The sequence below is a fragment of the Geotrypetes seraphini genome, chromosome 8 (assembly GCF_902459505.1).
Source record: "Geotrypetes seraphini chromosome 8, aGeoSer1.1, whole genome shotgun sequence".
Lineage (NCBI taxonomy): Eukaryota > Metazoa > Chordata > Amphibia > Gymnophiona > Dermophiidae > Geotrypetes > Geotrypetes seraphini.
The window spans coordinates 182,862,054-182,880,474 of record NC_047091.1 but is presented as its reverse complement, the minus strand read 5'-3'; the positions used below and the strand labels follow the sequence as shown (position 1 = coordinate 182,880,474).

Sequence of the window (18,421 nt, the reverse complement as noted above, 5' to 3'; positions counted from 1 at the left end):
CATTCACCCACTGACTTTCATCTGTATTAGGCGTGCTGTTTGATACCACCTGGCAGGCTACTTTAGTTGCCTTGTTTTCTTGGACTATTTTTCAGCATTTACACATAAGGAGAAATTAGGTTCTTACCTGCTAATTTACTTTCTTTTAGCTTCTCCAGACCAGTAGAGGTTAACTTTACGAATGGGTATATATCTAATCATGACCAGCAGGTGGAGACTGAAAACAAAACTTTGGGACAGTATATCCTAGCCCCTCCTCTCTATTTCCCTCAGTCTGCCGAATAGCCAAGCAGAACCAAGAACTGGAAAACAACAGAGAGAAAAAACAATACTCCGAAAGGAGTAACAAGTAACAAACCCAAAATGCTGTTGGAAAATGCAGAAGAGAAATTCCCGAAGGAAGAATGTCCCCACAGCTCGCCAGCTAAGCCAGCCGAGCCACAGCCGCTGTTCTTCAATTCTCCCCGGCCCTAGAAAAATACTAGAACCCGCAGCAAAAACCAAAAACTGCCCGCGCAACAGCCCCAACAACAACAACAACAGACAGGGTGGGGACCTCTACTGGTCTGGAGAAGCTAAAAGAAAGTAAATTAGCAGGTAAGAACCTAATTTCTCCTTCTTTAGCACTCTCCAGACCAGTAGAGGTTAACTTTACGAATGGGACGTACCAAAGCAGTCCCTCTCACGGGCGGGACCCCCGAAGGGCCGATACCAGTACACGCTCACCGAACACCGCGTCCCGACGCGCCTGCACATCAACCCGATAATGACGGACAAAGGAATGCAAGGAGGACCAAACCGCAGCCTTACAAATATCCACAGGGGGCACGAGCGACGACTCAGCCCAAGAAGCCGCCTGACCCCGTGTGGAATGAGCCTTGAGAAACTCCGGAACCGGCTGCTGTTTCAGAAGATAAGCGGAAGCAATCGTCTCCTTGATCCAGCGCGCAATAGTAGCCTTAGAAGCGCCAGCTCCCCGACGAGAACCCGCCAGGAGGACAAAGAGATGATCGGACTTCCGGAATTCCTGGGTCCGCTGCACATAAGAGCGAAGGACCCGACCGACATCCAACTTGCGCAGCTGCCGTTGCTCAGAAGAGCCCTCCCGACTACCCAAGACCGGGAGAACCACCGATTGATTGACATGAAAAGGAGAAACAACCTTAGGCAGAAAGGAAGGAACAGGCCGCAAGACGACCCGTTCCCTAGAAAACTCCAAGAAGGGAGTCCTACAAGAGAAAGCCTGCAGCTCAGAAACACGCCTAGCAGAAGTAATGGCCACCAAAAAGACCGCCTTCAAAGTAAGGTCCTTCAAAGAACAGTCGTCCAAGGGCTCGAAAGGCGGACGCACCAAAACAGAGAGAACCAGATTAAGATCCCAAGAGGGAACCGAGGGCCGAAGGGGAGGCCTAAGCAACTTGGCCGCCCGCAAAAACCGAGTCACATCAGGAAGCGCCGATAAACGCTGACCTGACACCAACCCTCGAAAAGCCGACAGGGCCGCAAGCTGAACCCGGAGAGAAGACCAAGCCAGGCCTCTATCCAGGCCATCCTGCAAAAACTCCAGAATGGAAGGCAGAGAAGCGCGAAAAGAGGTCACTCCCCGCGCCCGACACCATTCCTCAAAGAGACGCCAAACCCGCACATAAGCCCGAGAGGTAGAAAGCCTCCGGGACCCCAACAGTGTAGAAATCACCTTGTCTGAATATCCCTTCTTGCTAAGGCGACCCCTTTCAAGAGCCATGCCGTAAGACAGAAGGGAGACGGGTCGAACATGGGAATGGGACCCTGCCTCAGAAGGTCGTCCGAGAGAGGCAGAGGAAGAGGATCCGCTACCAGGTGCCTCACCAGATCCGCATACCACGGACGGCGAGGCCAATCCGGCGCCACCAGCACCACCAAACCCGGATGGTAAACAATGCGAAGAAGCACTCTGCCCACCAGCGGCCAAGGAGGGAACACATACAACAGCCCCTCCGTTGGCCACGGCTGGACCAGAGCATCCAGACCCTCGGCCAGACCGTCCCTGCGACGACTGAAGAAGCGGGGCACCTTGGCGTTGCCACCCGTGGCCATCAGGTCCATCAGGGGCTGCCCCCAAGCCTGCACTATCAACTGAAACGCCTCGGCGCCGAGACACCACTCTCCTGGATCTAGGAAGTGACGACTGAGGAAGTCTGCCTGAACGTTGTCTACTCCGGCTATATGAGAGGCCGAGAGGTCCAGCAGATGGGATTCCGCCCAAACCATGAGCAGAGCCGCCTCCTGCGCCACCCGAGTGCTCTTGGTGCCCCCCTGACGATTGACATAAGCCACCGCCGTGGCATTGTCCGACAGCACTCTGACTGACTTGCCCCGCAACAGGGAGTGGAAAGCCAACAGCGCCAGACGGACCGCTCTGGTCTCCAACACGTTGATCGACCAGGCGGCCTCCTCCGCGGACCAGGTGCCCTGAGCTGAGTGACCCAAACACTGAGCCCCCCAACCCAGGAGACTCGCATCCGTCAGGAGCACCGTCCACTGCGGGAGATCCAGACCCACCCCCTGAACTAGGTGAGGGGTCTGGAGCCACCAACGCAGACTGCAGCGCGCCAAGCCTCGTAGGGGAACCGGAACATCCATCCCGTGCCTCTGGGGAGACCACCTCCGGAGCAGAGCATACTGAAGAGGACGCATGCGGGCCCGCGCCCACCTCACCACGTCCAGGGACGCCGCCATCGACCCCAAGACCTGGAGGAAATCTCGCGCCCGAGGACACCGGGACGCCAAAAGCAGGCGAATCTGAGATTGCAATTTGCTCACCCGGCCCTCTGGGAGGAAGACCTTCCCCAAGGAGGTGTCGAACAGCACCCCTAGGTACTCCAGACGCTGAGCCGGGACCAACCGACTCTTGGCAAGGTTGACCACCCAGCCCAGCGACCGGAGAAACTCCACCACCCGAGCAGTAACCCGGGAACTTTCCTGCAACGACTTTGCCCGAATTAACCAGTCGTCCAGGTAGGGGTGTACCAGGATGCCCTCCGACCGCAAGGCTGCCGCGACGACCACCATCACCTTGGTGAACGTCCGCGGAGCCGTGGCCAGCCCAAAGGGAAGCGCACAGAACTGAAAGTGCCGACCCAAGATCGCAAAGCGCAGGAAACGCTGATGAGAGGCCCGAATGGGAACATGCAAGTAGGCCTCCGTCAGATCGAGAGAAGTGAGAAACTCCCCGGCTGAACCGCCAGAATGACCGACCGCAGAGTTTCCATACGGAAAGAGGGAATCTTGAGAGCCCTGTTGACCCCTTTCAAATCGAGGATGGGCCGAAAAGTCCCCTCCTTCTTGGGCACCACAAAGTAAATGGAGTACCTGCCCGTGCCCCACTCTGGAGGGGGCACCGGAACAACTGCCCTGAGATCTATCAAGCGCTGAAGGGTCTGGCGAAAAGCCTGCGTCTTCACCGGAGTCTGACATGGAGAAGCGAGGAAAAAATCCGGCAGAGAGCGGGCGAACTCCAGGGCATAACCGTCCCGCACCACCTCCAGGACCCACTGATCGGACGTGATCTCGGCCCATTTGGGGAAAAAATCTCGCAGCCGGGCCCCCACCGGAACCAAAGGGGGCGCCGGCAAGGCGTCATTGTGCAGGACGGGAAGCGGGGGAACCGGCGGAGGGATTCCCTGCCCCCCGACGGGCCCCCCGAAAGGGCTGCGTGCGCTGGAAGAACCGACCCCGGGAAAAACCCGGAGACTGGAAAGAAGCAGCCCCACGCCCCGGGCGATACTTGCGAAAATCCCGCAAACGCCCCCGGGCCGCACCCCCCCGAGACGCCGGGCGGGCACGGTCCTCCGGCAGACGGGGAACTTTCGAGTCCGACAGAGTCTGAATCAACTTATCCAAGTCCTCTCCAAACAAAAACGACCCCCGAAAGGGAAATTTAGTAAGCTTAGCTTTGGACGCAGCATCCGCCGCCCAAGCGCGCAGCCACAACACACGCCTTGCGGCCACGCCAAAAGCCATAGACTTAGCCGAGCTCCGCACCAAGTCATAGAGAGCATCTGAGAGGAATGAGGCCGCCATCTCAATCTTCGCAACCTCCTGATCCACCAGAGACCAGTCGTCAGACTCTCGATCCAAGACCCGCTCCGCCCACCGAAACACGGCGCGAGCGACCAGTCCCCCACAAATAGCCGCCTGGACCCCAAGGGCCGAGACCTGAAAATTTTGCTTAAGGAGGCCCTCCAATTTGCGCTCCTCAGGGTCTCGCAAGGCAGAACCGCCCTCAACAGGCACGGTATGCCGCTTGGAAATCGCCGAGACCACCGCATCCACGACCGGCGAAGCTAACGTAGCCCGATCCCCTTCAGGAATGGGATACAGGCGAGCCATGCTGCGCGCCAGCCGAAACGGCGTCTCCGGCGTTTTCCACTGCTCCAGAATAATATCCCGAATATCCTGATGCATAGGAAAAGAGCGGGAAACGGAACGGATCCCCCGCAACAGGGGGTCCCCCACACGCGGAGTCTCCGGCGGCGCGTCCTCAAAACGCAAGACCGAAGAAACCTGCTGAATAAGGTCAGGCAGCTCATCTTTCTGAAAAAGACGCACCACAGACGCCTCGTCACTGGAGAACGGGAAATCCGACAACCCGCCGCCAGCTTCCGTCCCCTCCAGAGAGTCCTGGAATTCCTCAGAAGGGTCCAGGTCCTCCTCCAAACCGACCCGATCCTCCGACCACAAATTCTCGTCCCACGACACCCGCGGACGCTTGGACAAGGTAGGCGGCGGAGGGGACGTCACGCCAGACGAAAGAGGCAAAGCCGCAGGAAGCGCGGAGGAAAAACCACCCCCCGAGACCCCCTGGGCGCAACCGGGACCCCCAGCCGCCTGAAAATAGGCTCTGCATAAAGAAAAGAAAAAATCAGGAGAAAACCCCCCCGAGGGTCCCAAGGGACTCCCTGCCACAGCAGGGGACCCAGCAGAACCTTGCCCCTGCATAGTCAAAACAGGGGGAAGGTCACCTGAGGTGGAAGACAAAATGGAGGGGCCAGACAGAGAAGATGGCGGTTTTCCCGCCAAAAAAGCTCCCTCCATAGCCTGAAGCGGCTGAGAAACCTGAATAGTCTCAGCCGCTAAAGCAGGCAAGCCGGCATCAGCTGTCAAAAAATCAGCTGAGAGGGAATCCTCTACAACCCGACCGTCGGCGGTCTGGGGATTCCCTCCGTGGGCGGACGGAGAAGACCGGGCTTCGCCACCGTTCCCTGCCGACTCGCGAGGCACCATCGGCGGGGAGCTCTGGGCGCCTGCAGCCGCTGCCGACGGAGCTCCTCCACCGCCCCGGCCTGAACACCGCTTGCACAGGCCGGCCGCGAGTGCCTCGCGTCTGGAGCACAATGAGCACTTTTTCCCTTTAGAAGTGCTCATTGCTCCATACGCGACCTAGCTGTAAAAAAAGTGCCGGTTAGTTGAAAAAATACAGTAAAATACAGTTTTCTTAAAGGGATACAACCCTCCAGACCAGCACTACCTCAGGATTTTTTTTTTTTTTTTTTTTTTTTTTTTTTTTACAGAACAGACTCCACAGGCTCTCAAAGCAATAGTCTTGCTTGATTTAGGGGGCAAGGCTTATTGCTGAGGCTCCTCTAAAAAAATGTGGGGAGGTGGAGGAAGTGGGGGGAGGGACCCCGCTCGTGACCCGCCGGGTTTGACACCCCCGAGGTCGGACGAACCCCCAAACAGAGTCCGTCCAAGCTCCGTCCGGCTAAAAACAGGGACAAAAAACACCTTAAACAAATTCCAACAGCCCTACCAAGGGAGATGGGTACAGATCACTCAACACCTGCTGGAGACTGAAAGAAGACTGAGGGAAATAGAGAGGAGGGGCTAGGATATACTGTCCCAAAGTTTTGTTTTCAGTCTCCACCTGCTGGTCATGATTAGATATATACCCATTCGTAAAGTTAACCTCTACTGGTCTGGAGAGTGCTAAAGAAACAGCTTTTGTAGGAGTGGAGTTATTTTGGCCAGATGAAGCTGAACTGAGGCCTTTTTCTCCACTTCTTTTCTTTTTCCTTTTTCCCTTTCTCTTTGGGGAGTGTGAATGTTGTGGGTTGTAAGTAAGGCCTTGTAGTGTTGCTGGGTGTGTGTATCGTTTCTCCATGTGGGGCTTGTTTTTGAGTGAATAAGGTATATATTCGGGCCCTAATCCTCGAGTATTTATTTCTGGTTTGTAACACCCCCATTATAGAGGAAACTTAATTTTTTCCCTATTTTTAGGGGAAAAGTTAAGTTTTCTATATAATGTGGGGGGTTACACCCCCCCAACATGGCAGTGCGATCAGTATTTAGTAAACTGGGAGGAGTTCTCCCCCCCACACCCCATCGGAGCCCTTTAAAATAAGGTTTTTGTGCAGTGCGCTGCTGTCTTGCGCTCAATTGTCCGCTCCAATTTCTCGGCGCCCGTTCGTCCAGCGCGCTTAAGACCCGACACCGAAATAAGAGATCCTATGTACCCTTTTACCTAAGGTGAAAAGAGAACCAAAACCAACAAACACTGTCTTATATTTTACAAGCTATGGCACCTAGGTTATACCACTGGCAACATGGACAGAAATGGCTGAGTAAACGGGATGGATTTAGATTTCATTACCCTATTTTTCATTGTCTAAATCTGAACGCAAGATGAGTTATAATTAGTAGACAATTTATTTTTCTGTCCAAGAGGGCTTACAGTTTAATTTGAACCTGGAGCACCAGGGGAGTTAAAGGATTTGTCCAAGATCACAAGAAAGCATTGGTGGGATTTGAACCCCGACTTCCCTGGTTTCAGCCTGCTGATCTAATCACCTGGCTGACTATCATCTATCAGCTAAATATTGAATTTTCAGTACCAGTATACAGATTGTTATCCAGGCAGCTTAGGACAACACCTGGATATACCAGTGCTGAAGAATGCCACGACTCACCTTTATATTTGGCTATTTAGTGCCAATGTAGAGATATCATTTGGTAAAGACCATCTTAATTCAAAAGCAGATAGTGGATGGGCAGACTGGATGGGCCTTTTGGCCTTTACCTGCCAACGTGTTTCTATGTTTCAAACACTGCAGCTGTCATTTAAAAGGAATGCTGACCGTAAAGCTTAAATATTGACATTTTGTTAATATATACACAACCCAAGCCCCTTCCTGCGACAGGTCACTTTAGGATACCACCAATGTTATAATGAGAGGCTAAACAAGAAGGCTAAGGGGAAATAGCCAAAAAAAGAGTCCATTTTGCCTTGAAAAGGAGAGTACTTACTTTGCAGTGGTTAAGAGAACAAATAAGCTCACAAGGCTGTTTTCTAAGGTATTAAAATACTGCAAGAGAAAGAAATGTGAAAGTCAACAGATAGGCAAAAAAAGGGAAACATTTAAAATTACTGAAAAGGAAAGCACTCCTTCCCCAAAAGAATCATCTAGTTCGGGTCTTAACAGGAGACTATAAACATAAATGTTAAACTTACAGGATCAGCACGATTTGGAGAAAACAGGTAAAAACCTAATGGATAGATAGGGGAGAAACCAAACACACAATAAGCAAAAAGGATTCTGTTCATCTGAAAGAAATGACCGACTCTACATTTTGGTTCTTCAAAACAGTGCTATAGAAATGATTGGGGCCTCAACAGTTTGTCAAGATATGCCCCATCTCTCTCCCACAACTATGACCAAGCTTCATCAGTCGATAGCTCTCTTGTAAGTTGTATGATTGTTTTAAATGGTTTTATTACTTGGATTCTAGCTAGGTACTTGGGACCTGGGTTGGCCACTGCTGGAAACAGGATACAGGGCTTGATGGACCTTTGGTCTATCCCAGTATGGCAATTCTTATGTTCATATGTTCTTATCCTGTTAGCAGAGTTAGAACTACTAGGAATGGATATCTTACCCAGTTTACGTGAGCCAAGTAAACAAACAAAATAAGCAAGCATCTCAAGCAGAGGGACAGGCTGAGATCAGATATCTCTATTTGGGTTCAATTTTAGAAATACATTTTGTATTACTGTCCCCATATCTTAGCCTTTTGGAATTCAATCTGGGATCAAATAAATTGTTTATTGGAAAATCATGTAGCTTTATCTTATGATACTGTGATATTTGGAATGTCTAGTCAGATATCATCGTGTAACAATAAACTTTTATTGATCATGACAGGAGTTGCCATCCAACATATTACTAATAACTGGAAAGATCACAGTAGACTTAATTTTAATTTCTGGTGGAATTCGTTGTGTCACCTATATAGAATGGAAAGATCACTGGCGGTACAGAATGGAAATTATAAAAATTTTATAAAAATATGGGAGCCCATTAACATCTTTTTGTCATGATTAAATGCCATTTTTCTATTAATTATACACCACTTAGTGTTGGGAGGGGGAGGGTTTATGATCTTACAATTAATAATGGGCTTAGAGGGAGGGTGGGGGGAGGGTTGCTTTTATGTTTATAAAGTATACTGATAAGATGTTCAAGTGGTCTATTTAATATTGTTAATATGAATTTTGTACACTTGATGAAAGTTTAAAAATGAATAAAGAATTAAAAAAAAAAAAAAAAGAAGAAATACATTTTTAAGCATGAATACAATTAGTAGTAACATGAGACTAATGATTGCCCTGGAGAGAGAGGCTACTTAGTTCATCATGTGCTTTGATTTGCTCAGCTTCTACGGAGATATTTTTTCAGCGACCAATTTTGTACTACACAGGCTTACGTTTATTTCTTTTTTTTTTTGTAAATTCTTTATTCATTTTTAAAACATATACAATACGTGAAATACAGAGTAAATTATTCATTTTACAATATAGACATCACTTAAAATTTTCAAATATTCAAGCTTATTAATACCCTCCCCTCCCCCCATCAAAACTTTTCCAACAATTTTTCCAACCTTATTTACCTCCCATCCCTCCCCCCTCCCTGGATGTTAATATTATCTAACAACAAAACATAACTATAGAGATTCTACAATGGACGTCAATGGGCCCCAAATTAATTTAAAATTTTCATTATTCCCTAATATAGCAGCATTCATTTTCTCATATTTATATATTAGACATAAACTTGCCCACCAGAATGTAAAGTTGAGACGATCCCAGTTTTTCTAGTTTTGTGTAATCAGTTGTATAGCTGTATTTGTCATAATTAAAAAGAGACGTCTTTTATATTTATCTAGGGGAACTTTAATATGCAAAATAGTACCACAAATTATTATTTCATAAGTTAAAGGAATCTCAGAATTTAAAATATTATTATTTTTCCCCCAAATTGGACCCCTGATGAAGGCGTGTTAACTGAAACATGGACCATGTCGGGTCCTCTGGTTTGTACAAAGGTGGTGACATTAACCACAATAAATTATTGTTTTAATAAACCTAGCCTGTGTCTTGTACGCAGGTTTTTAAAACAAACACCCAGGGCAGAGGCACACCTAGAGAATCACATCTATTCTCATTACTGCACTGACCTATCCTAATGCATTCATTTGTAAGACATCAAGTTTCAAGTTTCAAGTTTATTAGGATTTTATATACCGCCTATCAAGGTTATCTAAGCGGTTTTTACAATCAGGTACTCAAGCATTTTCCCTATCTGTCCCGGTGGGCTCACAATCTATCTAACGTACCTGGGGCTTTGTATCATTTCTAATATTCTGTAAGCCGCAATGATTCCTAGCTGATACTTGCAGGATACAAAAATCATATGGTATGGTTTTGCGCAGAGTCGCAGACGGCTTACCTAAAATGGCAAAAATGACCATAAAGAAGAGAAGCAGGATAAGAATGTCAATGAAAGGTGGAAGGGACTGGAAGATCTGACGCAGATTCCTTTGAAAAGAGAAAAATAAAGATCATCATTGTTTCAAATGGCATGGCTTTGTTACTGTTGATTTGGTAATAGGACACCCAGGACCACTGTACTTCAGCCCCACTGACCATTATCCACATTACATCAGAATCTAACTGTGGGCAGGATGGATATTGCCCTTTACGAGCATAGACACAAAAGCACATCAAGACAATGTTTTGTATTCTGTGCACATAGAATGTATTAATTAAAATTAGTGCCCCCGCCCCCACCATTCCCTTATCTTGCAGCACATCTAGGCCTTGCCTGCTTTGGATTGCTACAACCATTTTCACCCACATGGTAGCGCAAACTTACTACCGCTGTGTCAGATAAATGTCCATCTGAAGTTCAGTGTGACACATCGGTCTTGTATTAGGCTATTAGCTGATCTAGCAGCCAATCCATGTCTCTTGAACGAGCCATGAAATTTAAATGGGGCGATGTTCCCTACTGTTCATTCCTAGCAGTATGAGACAGTGATCCTTAAATCTACATGAGTAATTACTGTTAAAAGGACCTGCCTTCAGAAAAAGGAAAAAAAAAAAGACATAGTAAAATGAAGGCACATAAAGATCATATGGCCTATACCAGGGGTGCCCAAATGGTTGATCGCAATTGACCAGTAGATTGCAAAGGCAATGCGAGTTGATCGCATTGCCTTTGCGATCTTGTTCTTCCTGCCTCCCCGAGCCGAGCCGGGCCAGGCGCGTACAAGCGCCGGACCCACAAGACTTCACCTCCGATGTCAATTTTGATGTCGGAGAGGAAGTTCTGGCCCAGCCAATCGCTACCTGGCTGGCCTGGAACTTCCTCTCCGACGTCTGAATTGACAGAGGTGAAGGCTTGTGGTCCCGGCGTTTGTACGCGTCAGGCCTGGCTCTGGGAAGCAGGGAGAAATCGGCATGGGGCTGGGGGGGGGTGGTCACAGGGAGAGAGAAAGAATCGGGGAAGTGGAAATCGGCGTGATGGCTTGGGGGTGCAGGGGGAGAGAGAAAGATAGAAATAAAGAGGGGGGTAGGGGGAGAGAAAGAAAGACAGGCAGGCAGGGGGAGAGAAAAAGACAGAAAAAAGAGAGGGGCAAGGGGAGAAAGAAAGAAAACGAGGGGGCAGAAAGAAAGAAAGATTGGATTTAAAGAAAGAAGTGCAACCAGAGACTCATGAAATCACCAGACAAAAGGGGCAGAGGGAGGAAGAAAGAAAGCGAGGGGGCAGAAAGAAAGATTGGATTTAAAGAAGAAGGAAGTGCAACCAGAGACTCATGAAATCACCAGACAAAAAGGTAGGAAAAATGATTTTATTTTCAATTTAGTGATCAAAATGTGTCCGTTTTGAGAATTTATATCTGCTGTCGATATTTTGCATTATGGTCCCCTTTTATTAAACTGCGATAGTGGTTTTTAGCATCGGGAGCTGTGAGGGGCATTCAGCGCAGCTTCCTGCGCTAAAAACCTCTATTGCGGTTTAGTATAAGGGGAGGGGGTATATTTGTCTATTTTTGTACAGTTGTTACTGAGGTGACATTGCATATTTTAGTGTCATCTGCCTTGACCTCTGCAAAAAACCCCGAATACAAATGATAATTAATATTTTTTCTGCGTACAGTGTGCTTTTTAAAATGTTATTGTTGGTAGATCATTTTGACTTGGTCATTTTAAAAGTAGCTCATAAGTCAAAAAAGTGTGGGCACCCCTGGCCTATACAGTCTGCCCAGCCATACCATCTACTATCCCTTCCTCTACTTCCATACCATCTACTATCCTTTCTTCAGTTCAAATACAGGTTTCATCTCCTCCACTGGGAAGCCATTCCCTGAATTCACCACCCTTTCTGTGAAGAACTATTTCCTCAAGTTACTTCCAAGTCTATTGCCTTCATTCCAAAGCTTCCTTTCAATTGAGACGCCTCCAGTGCATTTATACCATGTAGGTATTTAAATGTCTCTTATATTTCTCCTCTCTCATAAAGTATATATATTAAGATATTACAATGAAAACCACTGACCATTTTATTTCTATCTTTTTGGAGATGTAGTCTCCAGAATTGTATACAATATTCTATATAAGGTCTCACCAAAATCTTATACAAGGACATCACCACCTCCACCTCCTTTTATCTACTGGCCATCCTTCTAGCTTTTGCTGTCACTTTTTCTACTTGTTTGGTCAATCTAAGATCATTACATATGATCACACTCAAGTCCTGCTCTTCTTTTCCATACAAAGGTTCTTCACTCCTTAAGCTATACCATTCACTGAGATTTTTGCAGCCCAAATGCATAACCCTGCTTTTTTTTTTTTTTTTTTTGCAATCTTAGCTACCAAATTCTGGACCATTCTTTAAGTATCAACCCCTTCTTCATGGGATTCAAACCTTGACTCTCTCTAATTAGCGTAGACCAGTGGTTCCCAAACCTGTCCTGGAGGACCACCAGGCTAGTCAGGCTTTCAGGATAGCCCTAATAAATATGCATGAGAGAGATCTGCATATAATGGAGGTGCCAGGCATGTAAATCTGCTCCATGCATATTCATTAGGGCTACCCTGAAAACCCGACTGGCCTGGTGGTCCTCCAGGACAGGGTTGGGAACCACTGGCATAGACCACAATCCCTAGCAACTAATTCCACAGATTTATTTATTTATTTATTTAATTTATTTATTTATTAATTTTCCATTCTTACAGCAATTAATTCACATATAATATAATTATTACATAACATTTGTAATTACAATCAATACATCATATCATAAATAATAAATCCCTCCCCTTTTTTCAATTCTTATTTCCAAAAATTATACAAATCCCTCCCCAATCCTATATATCTACTACCAATGTGCTAAGAAATCTGATCAGTAGAATAATTAGTTAATGGTTGCCATATTTTCTTAAAATTATGAAGATTCCCTTGTTGTAACGCTATTACTTTTTCCATGACAGACAGAGTTCCACCAGAATGTATAATTTAATTTGGTATAGTCCTTCCAATTTTGAGTTATTTGTTGCATGGCGACTCCTGTCAATATTAATAGCAGCTTATTATTATTTGCTGAGATCGGACTCTGAGTTCTCATTACAGTGCCAAATAGTATGGTGTCATATGAGAGTCCTACATGATTTTCTAATAACTTATTAATTTGGGGCCAAATTAAATTCCAAAAGGCATTTACACAGGGACAGAAAAAAATTAAATGATCTAATGTCCCTACTTCTATTCTACAATGCCAGCATCTATTGGATCTAGTACTATCTATCTTTTGCAGGCGCTTAGGGGTCCATAACACTCTATGTAACAAGAACATCCATGTTTGATTCATAGATGCTGACCTTGTAGACCTTAATCTCCAGGACCAAAATCGTGGCCATTTAGAAGCAGAAATTGTCTGTCCAATCTCAATACTCCAAATATCCCTAAGTTCAGTTTTCTTTTTTTTATTTAAAAATCCATATAACAATTTATACCATTTTGCGGCTTGGTGACCCAAAAAATCCGCCTGGAAACATAAAACCTGCAGACTAAATTGAGTATTAAGATCTTTCCAATCAGGGAACCCTGCCTGAATGGCCTGCTTCAATTGCATCCATTTAAAATATTGTGTTTTATTTAAACCGAATTTATTTTGCAATTGTGAAAAACTAAGCATTGATCCTTCTGAAATGACATCATTCAATGTCAGTATACCTGCAATTATCCATTGTTTCCAGATGATCTTAAATCCGCCAATCTTGATCCTGGAGTTTACCCAAATAGATTGATTTAGTGATTTAGCTATTGGTTCTGGTGATAGATTACTGATATATCTTAATGTTTTCCAAGTATCTAATAAAATTCTGTTATCTTTGTATCTTCTAGGCATTGTTATACTAATTAAATGTTCTAAATGTAATGGGAACAGGAGACGCCATTCTAAATATAACCAATCTGGTACATTCTCCATGAGATCTGGGAGGATCCAATACATACCCTGTCTTAGAATATAGGCTTGATGGTACCTATAAAAATTTGGAAAATTTACCCCTCCCTCCACAATTGGTCTTTGTAATGATACTAAAGCAATTCTGGGTCTTTTCCCAAACCAAACAAATTTTGTAAGAAGATTGTTTAATTTTTTATAAAATGACCCCTGAAAAAATATTGGTATCATACTCATTTGGTAGCAAACCACAGGCAATATCATCATTTTAATTGTTTGAACTCTTCCCCACCAAGAAAGATGTAAAGGATTCCATTGCTCACACATTTCTGTTATTTTTCTTAATAAAAGTTTTTCATTTTCTTTGACTGTATCTTCAATAGTATTTTTGATAATAATTCCTAAGTATTTTAAACCATCATCTTTCCAGATAAATGAATATGAATCAAATAATCCTTTGGTACAATGAACATTAATTGGAAGAACTTCAGATTTACTCCAATTAATTTTATATCCAGAAAATTTACCGAATTTCTCTAACAGATTAAGCAAACATGGAATAGTATTCCCCGGTTCTCTTAAATATAATAAAATATCATCTGCATAAGCAGAAAGTTTAAATTCCCAGTTGGAGAATGGGATTCCTTTTATCTCCTTAGTTTGATTAATTGCAATTAATAAGGGTTCCAGAACAACATCAAAAAGTAAGGGGGACAAAGGACATCCTTGTCTAACTCCCCTAGGCAAGTTAAATCTATCTGATAAATTATTATTAATATATAATCTTGCACCAGGAGAGTTATACAATGTCTGAATCATTTTAATAAAACCGGGGCCTATACCAAACCATTCTAAAGCTTGATACATAAAACTCCATTCCACTCTATCAAAAGCTTTTTCTGCATCTAAAGATACTAGAAAAGCTGGATCATTAATATTTTTTGCTAAATTTAATGAGTGAAATGCTAGTCTAGTATTATTTGATGAATGTCTTTTAGCAATAAATCCTGTTTGGTGTACATCAATAATAAAAGGAAGAGCTTTTGCCAATCTTATTGCTAATACTTTAGCAATCACTTTACCATCCACATTTAATAAAGAGATAGGCCTGTAATTTGAAACCAAAGTAGGATCCCTGTTTGGTTTTGGTAAGACAATAATTACTGAATCAGCCATAGTACCTGATATATTTCCATTATTCATTTGATACTGATACAAATTTAATAGATATGGTAAAATAATGTTTTGAAATGATTTATAAAATTCAACAGTATAACCATCACCACCCGGAGCGGATCCAACTCTAAGAGACTTCAATGCTGATTCTATTTCTTTTAAAGATATAGGCTCTTCTAAACTTCTTTTTGTATGATCCGGAACATTTGGCCCAATAAATGAATTTAAGAAATTTAATCCATCTTGTTCTTTATTTTCATAAGATTCAGAAGAATATAAATCTTTGTAAAAATCAAGAAAATGTGTTAAAATGTCTTTAGTGTTAGTGTGTGTATTACCTTGTATATCTTTAATTGCAATAATCTTAGATTTTCTTTTCTTTGCTTTAAGAAAATTTGCTAATAATCTTCCAGCTTTATTTGAATTACCATAGAATTGAACTTGTCTATAGAATATATCTTTCCTCACCAATTGAGAAGAAATCTCATTATATTTAACTTTTACTTTTAATAACTCTTGTAGTGTATTATTTTCTCATTTCTCAATTAATTTATTTTCTAATAATTTAATTTGTTTTTCCATATCAACAAATTGTTTTTTAAGTTGTTTTTTAATAAATGCTGAATATGAAATAATATTTCCTCTCATTGTTGCTTTAAAAGCGTCCCACAAGATCTCAGCATTAATATTATCCGAATTATTAATTTGAAAAAATTCTTGCATTTTTAATTTAAGATCTTCCAGGAAGTTCGAATCCGCTAGTAAAGCATTATTAAATCTCCAAATTGAATTAAAGTGTTCAATATCATAATTCTGAAGGTCAATCCATACACCAGCATGATCTGAAATTATAATGGGATCAATAACTGCTTTTAATACATGCTGCGCTATGTTATTGGAAACAAATATATAATCAGTTCGTGAAAAGGATTTGTGGACCTGAGAACAAAAAGAAAATTCCTGATCATTAAAATGAAGAATACGCCATATATCAACTAAATCACAAGATTGAATCAAATTATCTAAACCTAACGATTTCATAATTCTACTTGGTCTCTTATCCAAAATCGGATCCATTACAGCATTGAAATCCCCTGCTAATATTAAATTAGAAGCAGCCAGTGGTAACAGTAATTGTTGTTGAACTTGTTTGAAAAACTCCATTTGATTCGAATTAGGAGCATATAAATTGAATAAATCCAGGGTTGTATTTCTCAGAACCATTTTGATATGCACCCATCTACCTAAAGGGCCATAATTTATTAATTTAAAATCCGCATTACATTTCTTATTTATCAGAACAGCCACCCCAGCTTTTTTCCCTATAGCCGGTGCAAATAATCTAATCTAATCTAATCTAAACCTTAAATTTATATACCGCATCATCTCCATGAGAATGGAGCTCGACACGGTTTACAAGAACTTAAAATAAACATTTAGAAATCCAATCCCCAGATAACTTTTTAGATTCAATTTCAGAGAGATGCGTCTCTTGAATGAAATAAATGTCCGCATTTTGATTCTTAAGGAACGATAATACTTTCTTCTTCTTGATAGGATGATTTAAACCATTGACATTAATAGAATAAATTTTTATATCCATCTATTTTATAATCAAATTTTAACCAATATTCTATGATAATATACATGACCAGATCTCACCACATTTATTATATATATCTCCTTTTCCCAATTCCCCCAACCCTTCCCCCCAAAAAGATAAAATTATATAAAGACAATTCAAATTTTAATGTACTTCCATTTTCATTTCTCATAAATATATTAGTCCTCTGATCCCCTCTCCCTCCCTCTATTTTCCCTCCCCTCCCTCCCATAATCATTGTCTGACCTGGAATACACATTGGTAAGCAAAACCTAAATCCTCTCCCCCAGGCAACTAATATCTTTCCATATAGCACAGTTACTTACCGTAACAGGTGTTATCCAGGGACAGCAGGCAGATATTCTTGACTGATGGGTGACGGCACCGACGGAGCCCCGGTACGGACAATTTTAGAGTGATTGCACTCTAAGAACTTGGAAAGTTCTAGCAGGCCGCACCGCGCACGCGCGAGTGCCTTCCCGCCCGACGGAGGCGTGCGGTCCCCAGTTAGGATAAGCCAGCTAAGAAGCCAACCTGGGGAGGTGGGTGGGACGCAAGAATATCTGCCTGCTGTCCCTGGATAACACCTGTTACGGTAAGTAACTGTGCTTTATCCCAGGACAAGCAGGCAGCATATTCTTGACTGATGGGTGACCTCCAAGCTAACAAAAAGAGGGATGGTGGGAAGGTTGGCCATTAGGAAAACAAATTTTGTAAAACAGATTGGCCGAAGTGTCCATCCCGTCTGGAGAAAGCATCCAGACAATAATGAGATGTAAAAGTATGAACTGAGGACCAAGTAGCAGCCTTGCAGATTTCCTCAATAGGCGTGGAGCGGAGGAAAGCTACAGATGCTGCCATAGCTCGAACTCTATGGACCGTGACAGAACCTTCCAGTGTCAGTCCGGTCTGAGCATAACAGAAAGAAATGCACGCTGCCAGCCAATTAGACAACGTACGTTTAGAAACAGGACGTCCCAATTTATTCGGATCAAAGGACAGAAAAAGTTGGGTAGCTGATCTGTGGGGCTTAGTACGCTCTAAATAATAAGCTAGAGCCCGTTTACAGTCCAAAGTATGCAGAGCCTGTTCTCCAGAATGAGAGTGAGGTTTCGGAAAGAAGACAGGCAAAACAATGGATTGGTTGAGATGGAATTCAGAGACAACCTTAGGGAGAAACTTTGGATGTGTACGCAGAACCACCTTGTCATGATGAAAGACTGTAAAAGGTGGATCCGCAACTAGTGCATGTAGCTCACTGACCCTCCTGGCAGAGGTAAGAGCAATAAGGAAAAGTACCTTCCAAGTGAGAAACTTGAAAGGAACGGTAGCCAAAGGTTCAAAAGGAGGCTTCATTAAGGCGGAAAGAACCACATTGAGATCCCAGATTACCGGAGGGGCTTTGAGAGGTGGTTTCACATTGAAAAGACCCCGCATGAATCTGGACACCAAGGGATGAGCCGAGAGAAGTTTTCCATGAACTGGCTCACGAAAAGCAGCAATAGCACTGAGGTGGACTCTGATGGAAGTAGACTTGAGGCCAGAGTCAGACAAAGAAAGAAGATAATCCAATAAGGCCTCCACTGCAAGGGAAGTGGGATCATGATGATGAAGAAGACACCAGGAAGAAAACCGTGTCCACTTCTGATGGTAACATTACAGAGTGGCCGGTTTCCTGGAGGCATCCAGAATGGAACGAACGGGCTGAGACAAAAGAGTATCATGAGAAGTCAGCCCGAGAGAAACCAAGCTGTCAGGTGCAGAGACGGAAGGTTGGGATGCAAAAGGGTCTCCTGATGTTGCGTAAGCAGAGAAGGAAACAGTGGAAGAAGGAAAGGCTCCCTGGAACTGAGT

The 18,421-nt window shown here is 43.9% G+C and overlaps 1 protein-coding gene across 4 annotated transcripts in view; it reads right to left on the bottom strand.

The window, feature by feature from the left end:
- TPCN1 (two pore segment channel 1) overlaps nt 1-18,421 on the bottom strand; it is a 182,301-nt gene that overhangs the window by 101,284 nt on the left and 62,596 nt on the right. For all 4 annotated transcript variants that reach the window (XR_004540412.1, XM_033955855.1, XM_033955854.1 and 1 more), the window contains 3 exons: nt 9,768-9,856; nt 7,490-7,524; nt 7,285-7,343 (listed from right to left, as the gene is read on the bottom strand). Coding sequence is in view for 3 of the 4 variants with exons in the window: in XM_033955855.1 (XP_033811746.1) it covers nt 7,285-7,343; nt 7,490-7,524; nt 9,768-9,856 (183 nt within the window). In the remaining variant the exon portion in view is untranslated. The remainder of the gene's footprint in view (nt 1-7,284; nt 7,344-7,489; nt 7,525-9,767; nt 9,857-18,421) is intronic.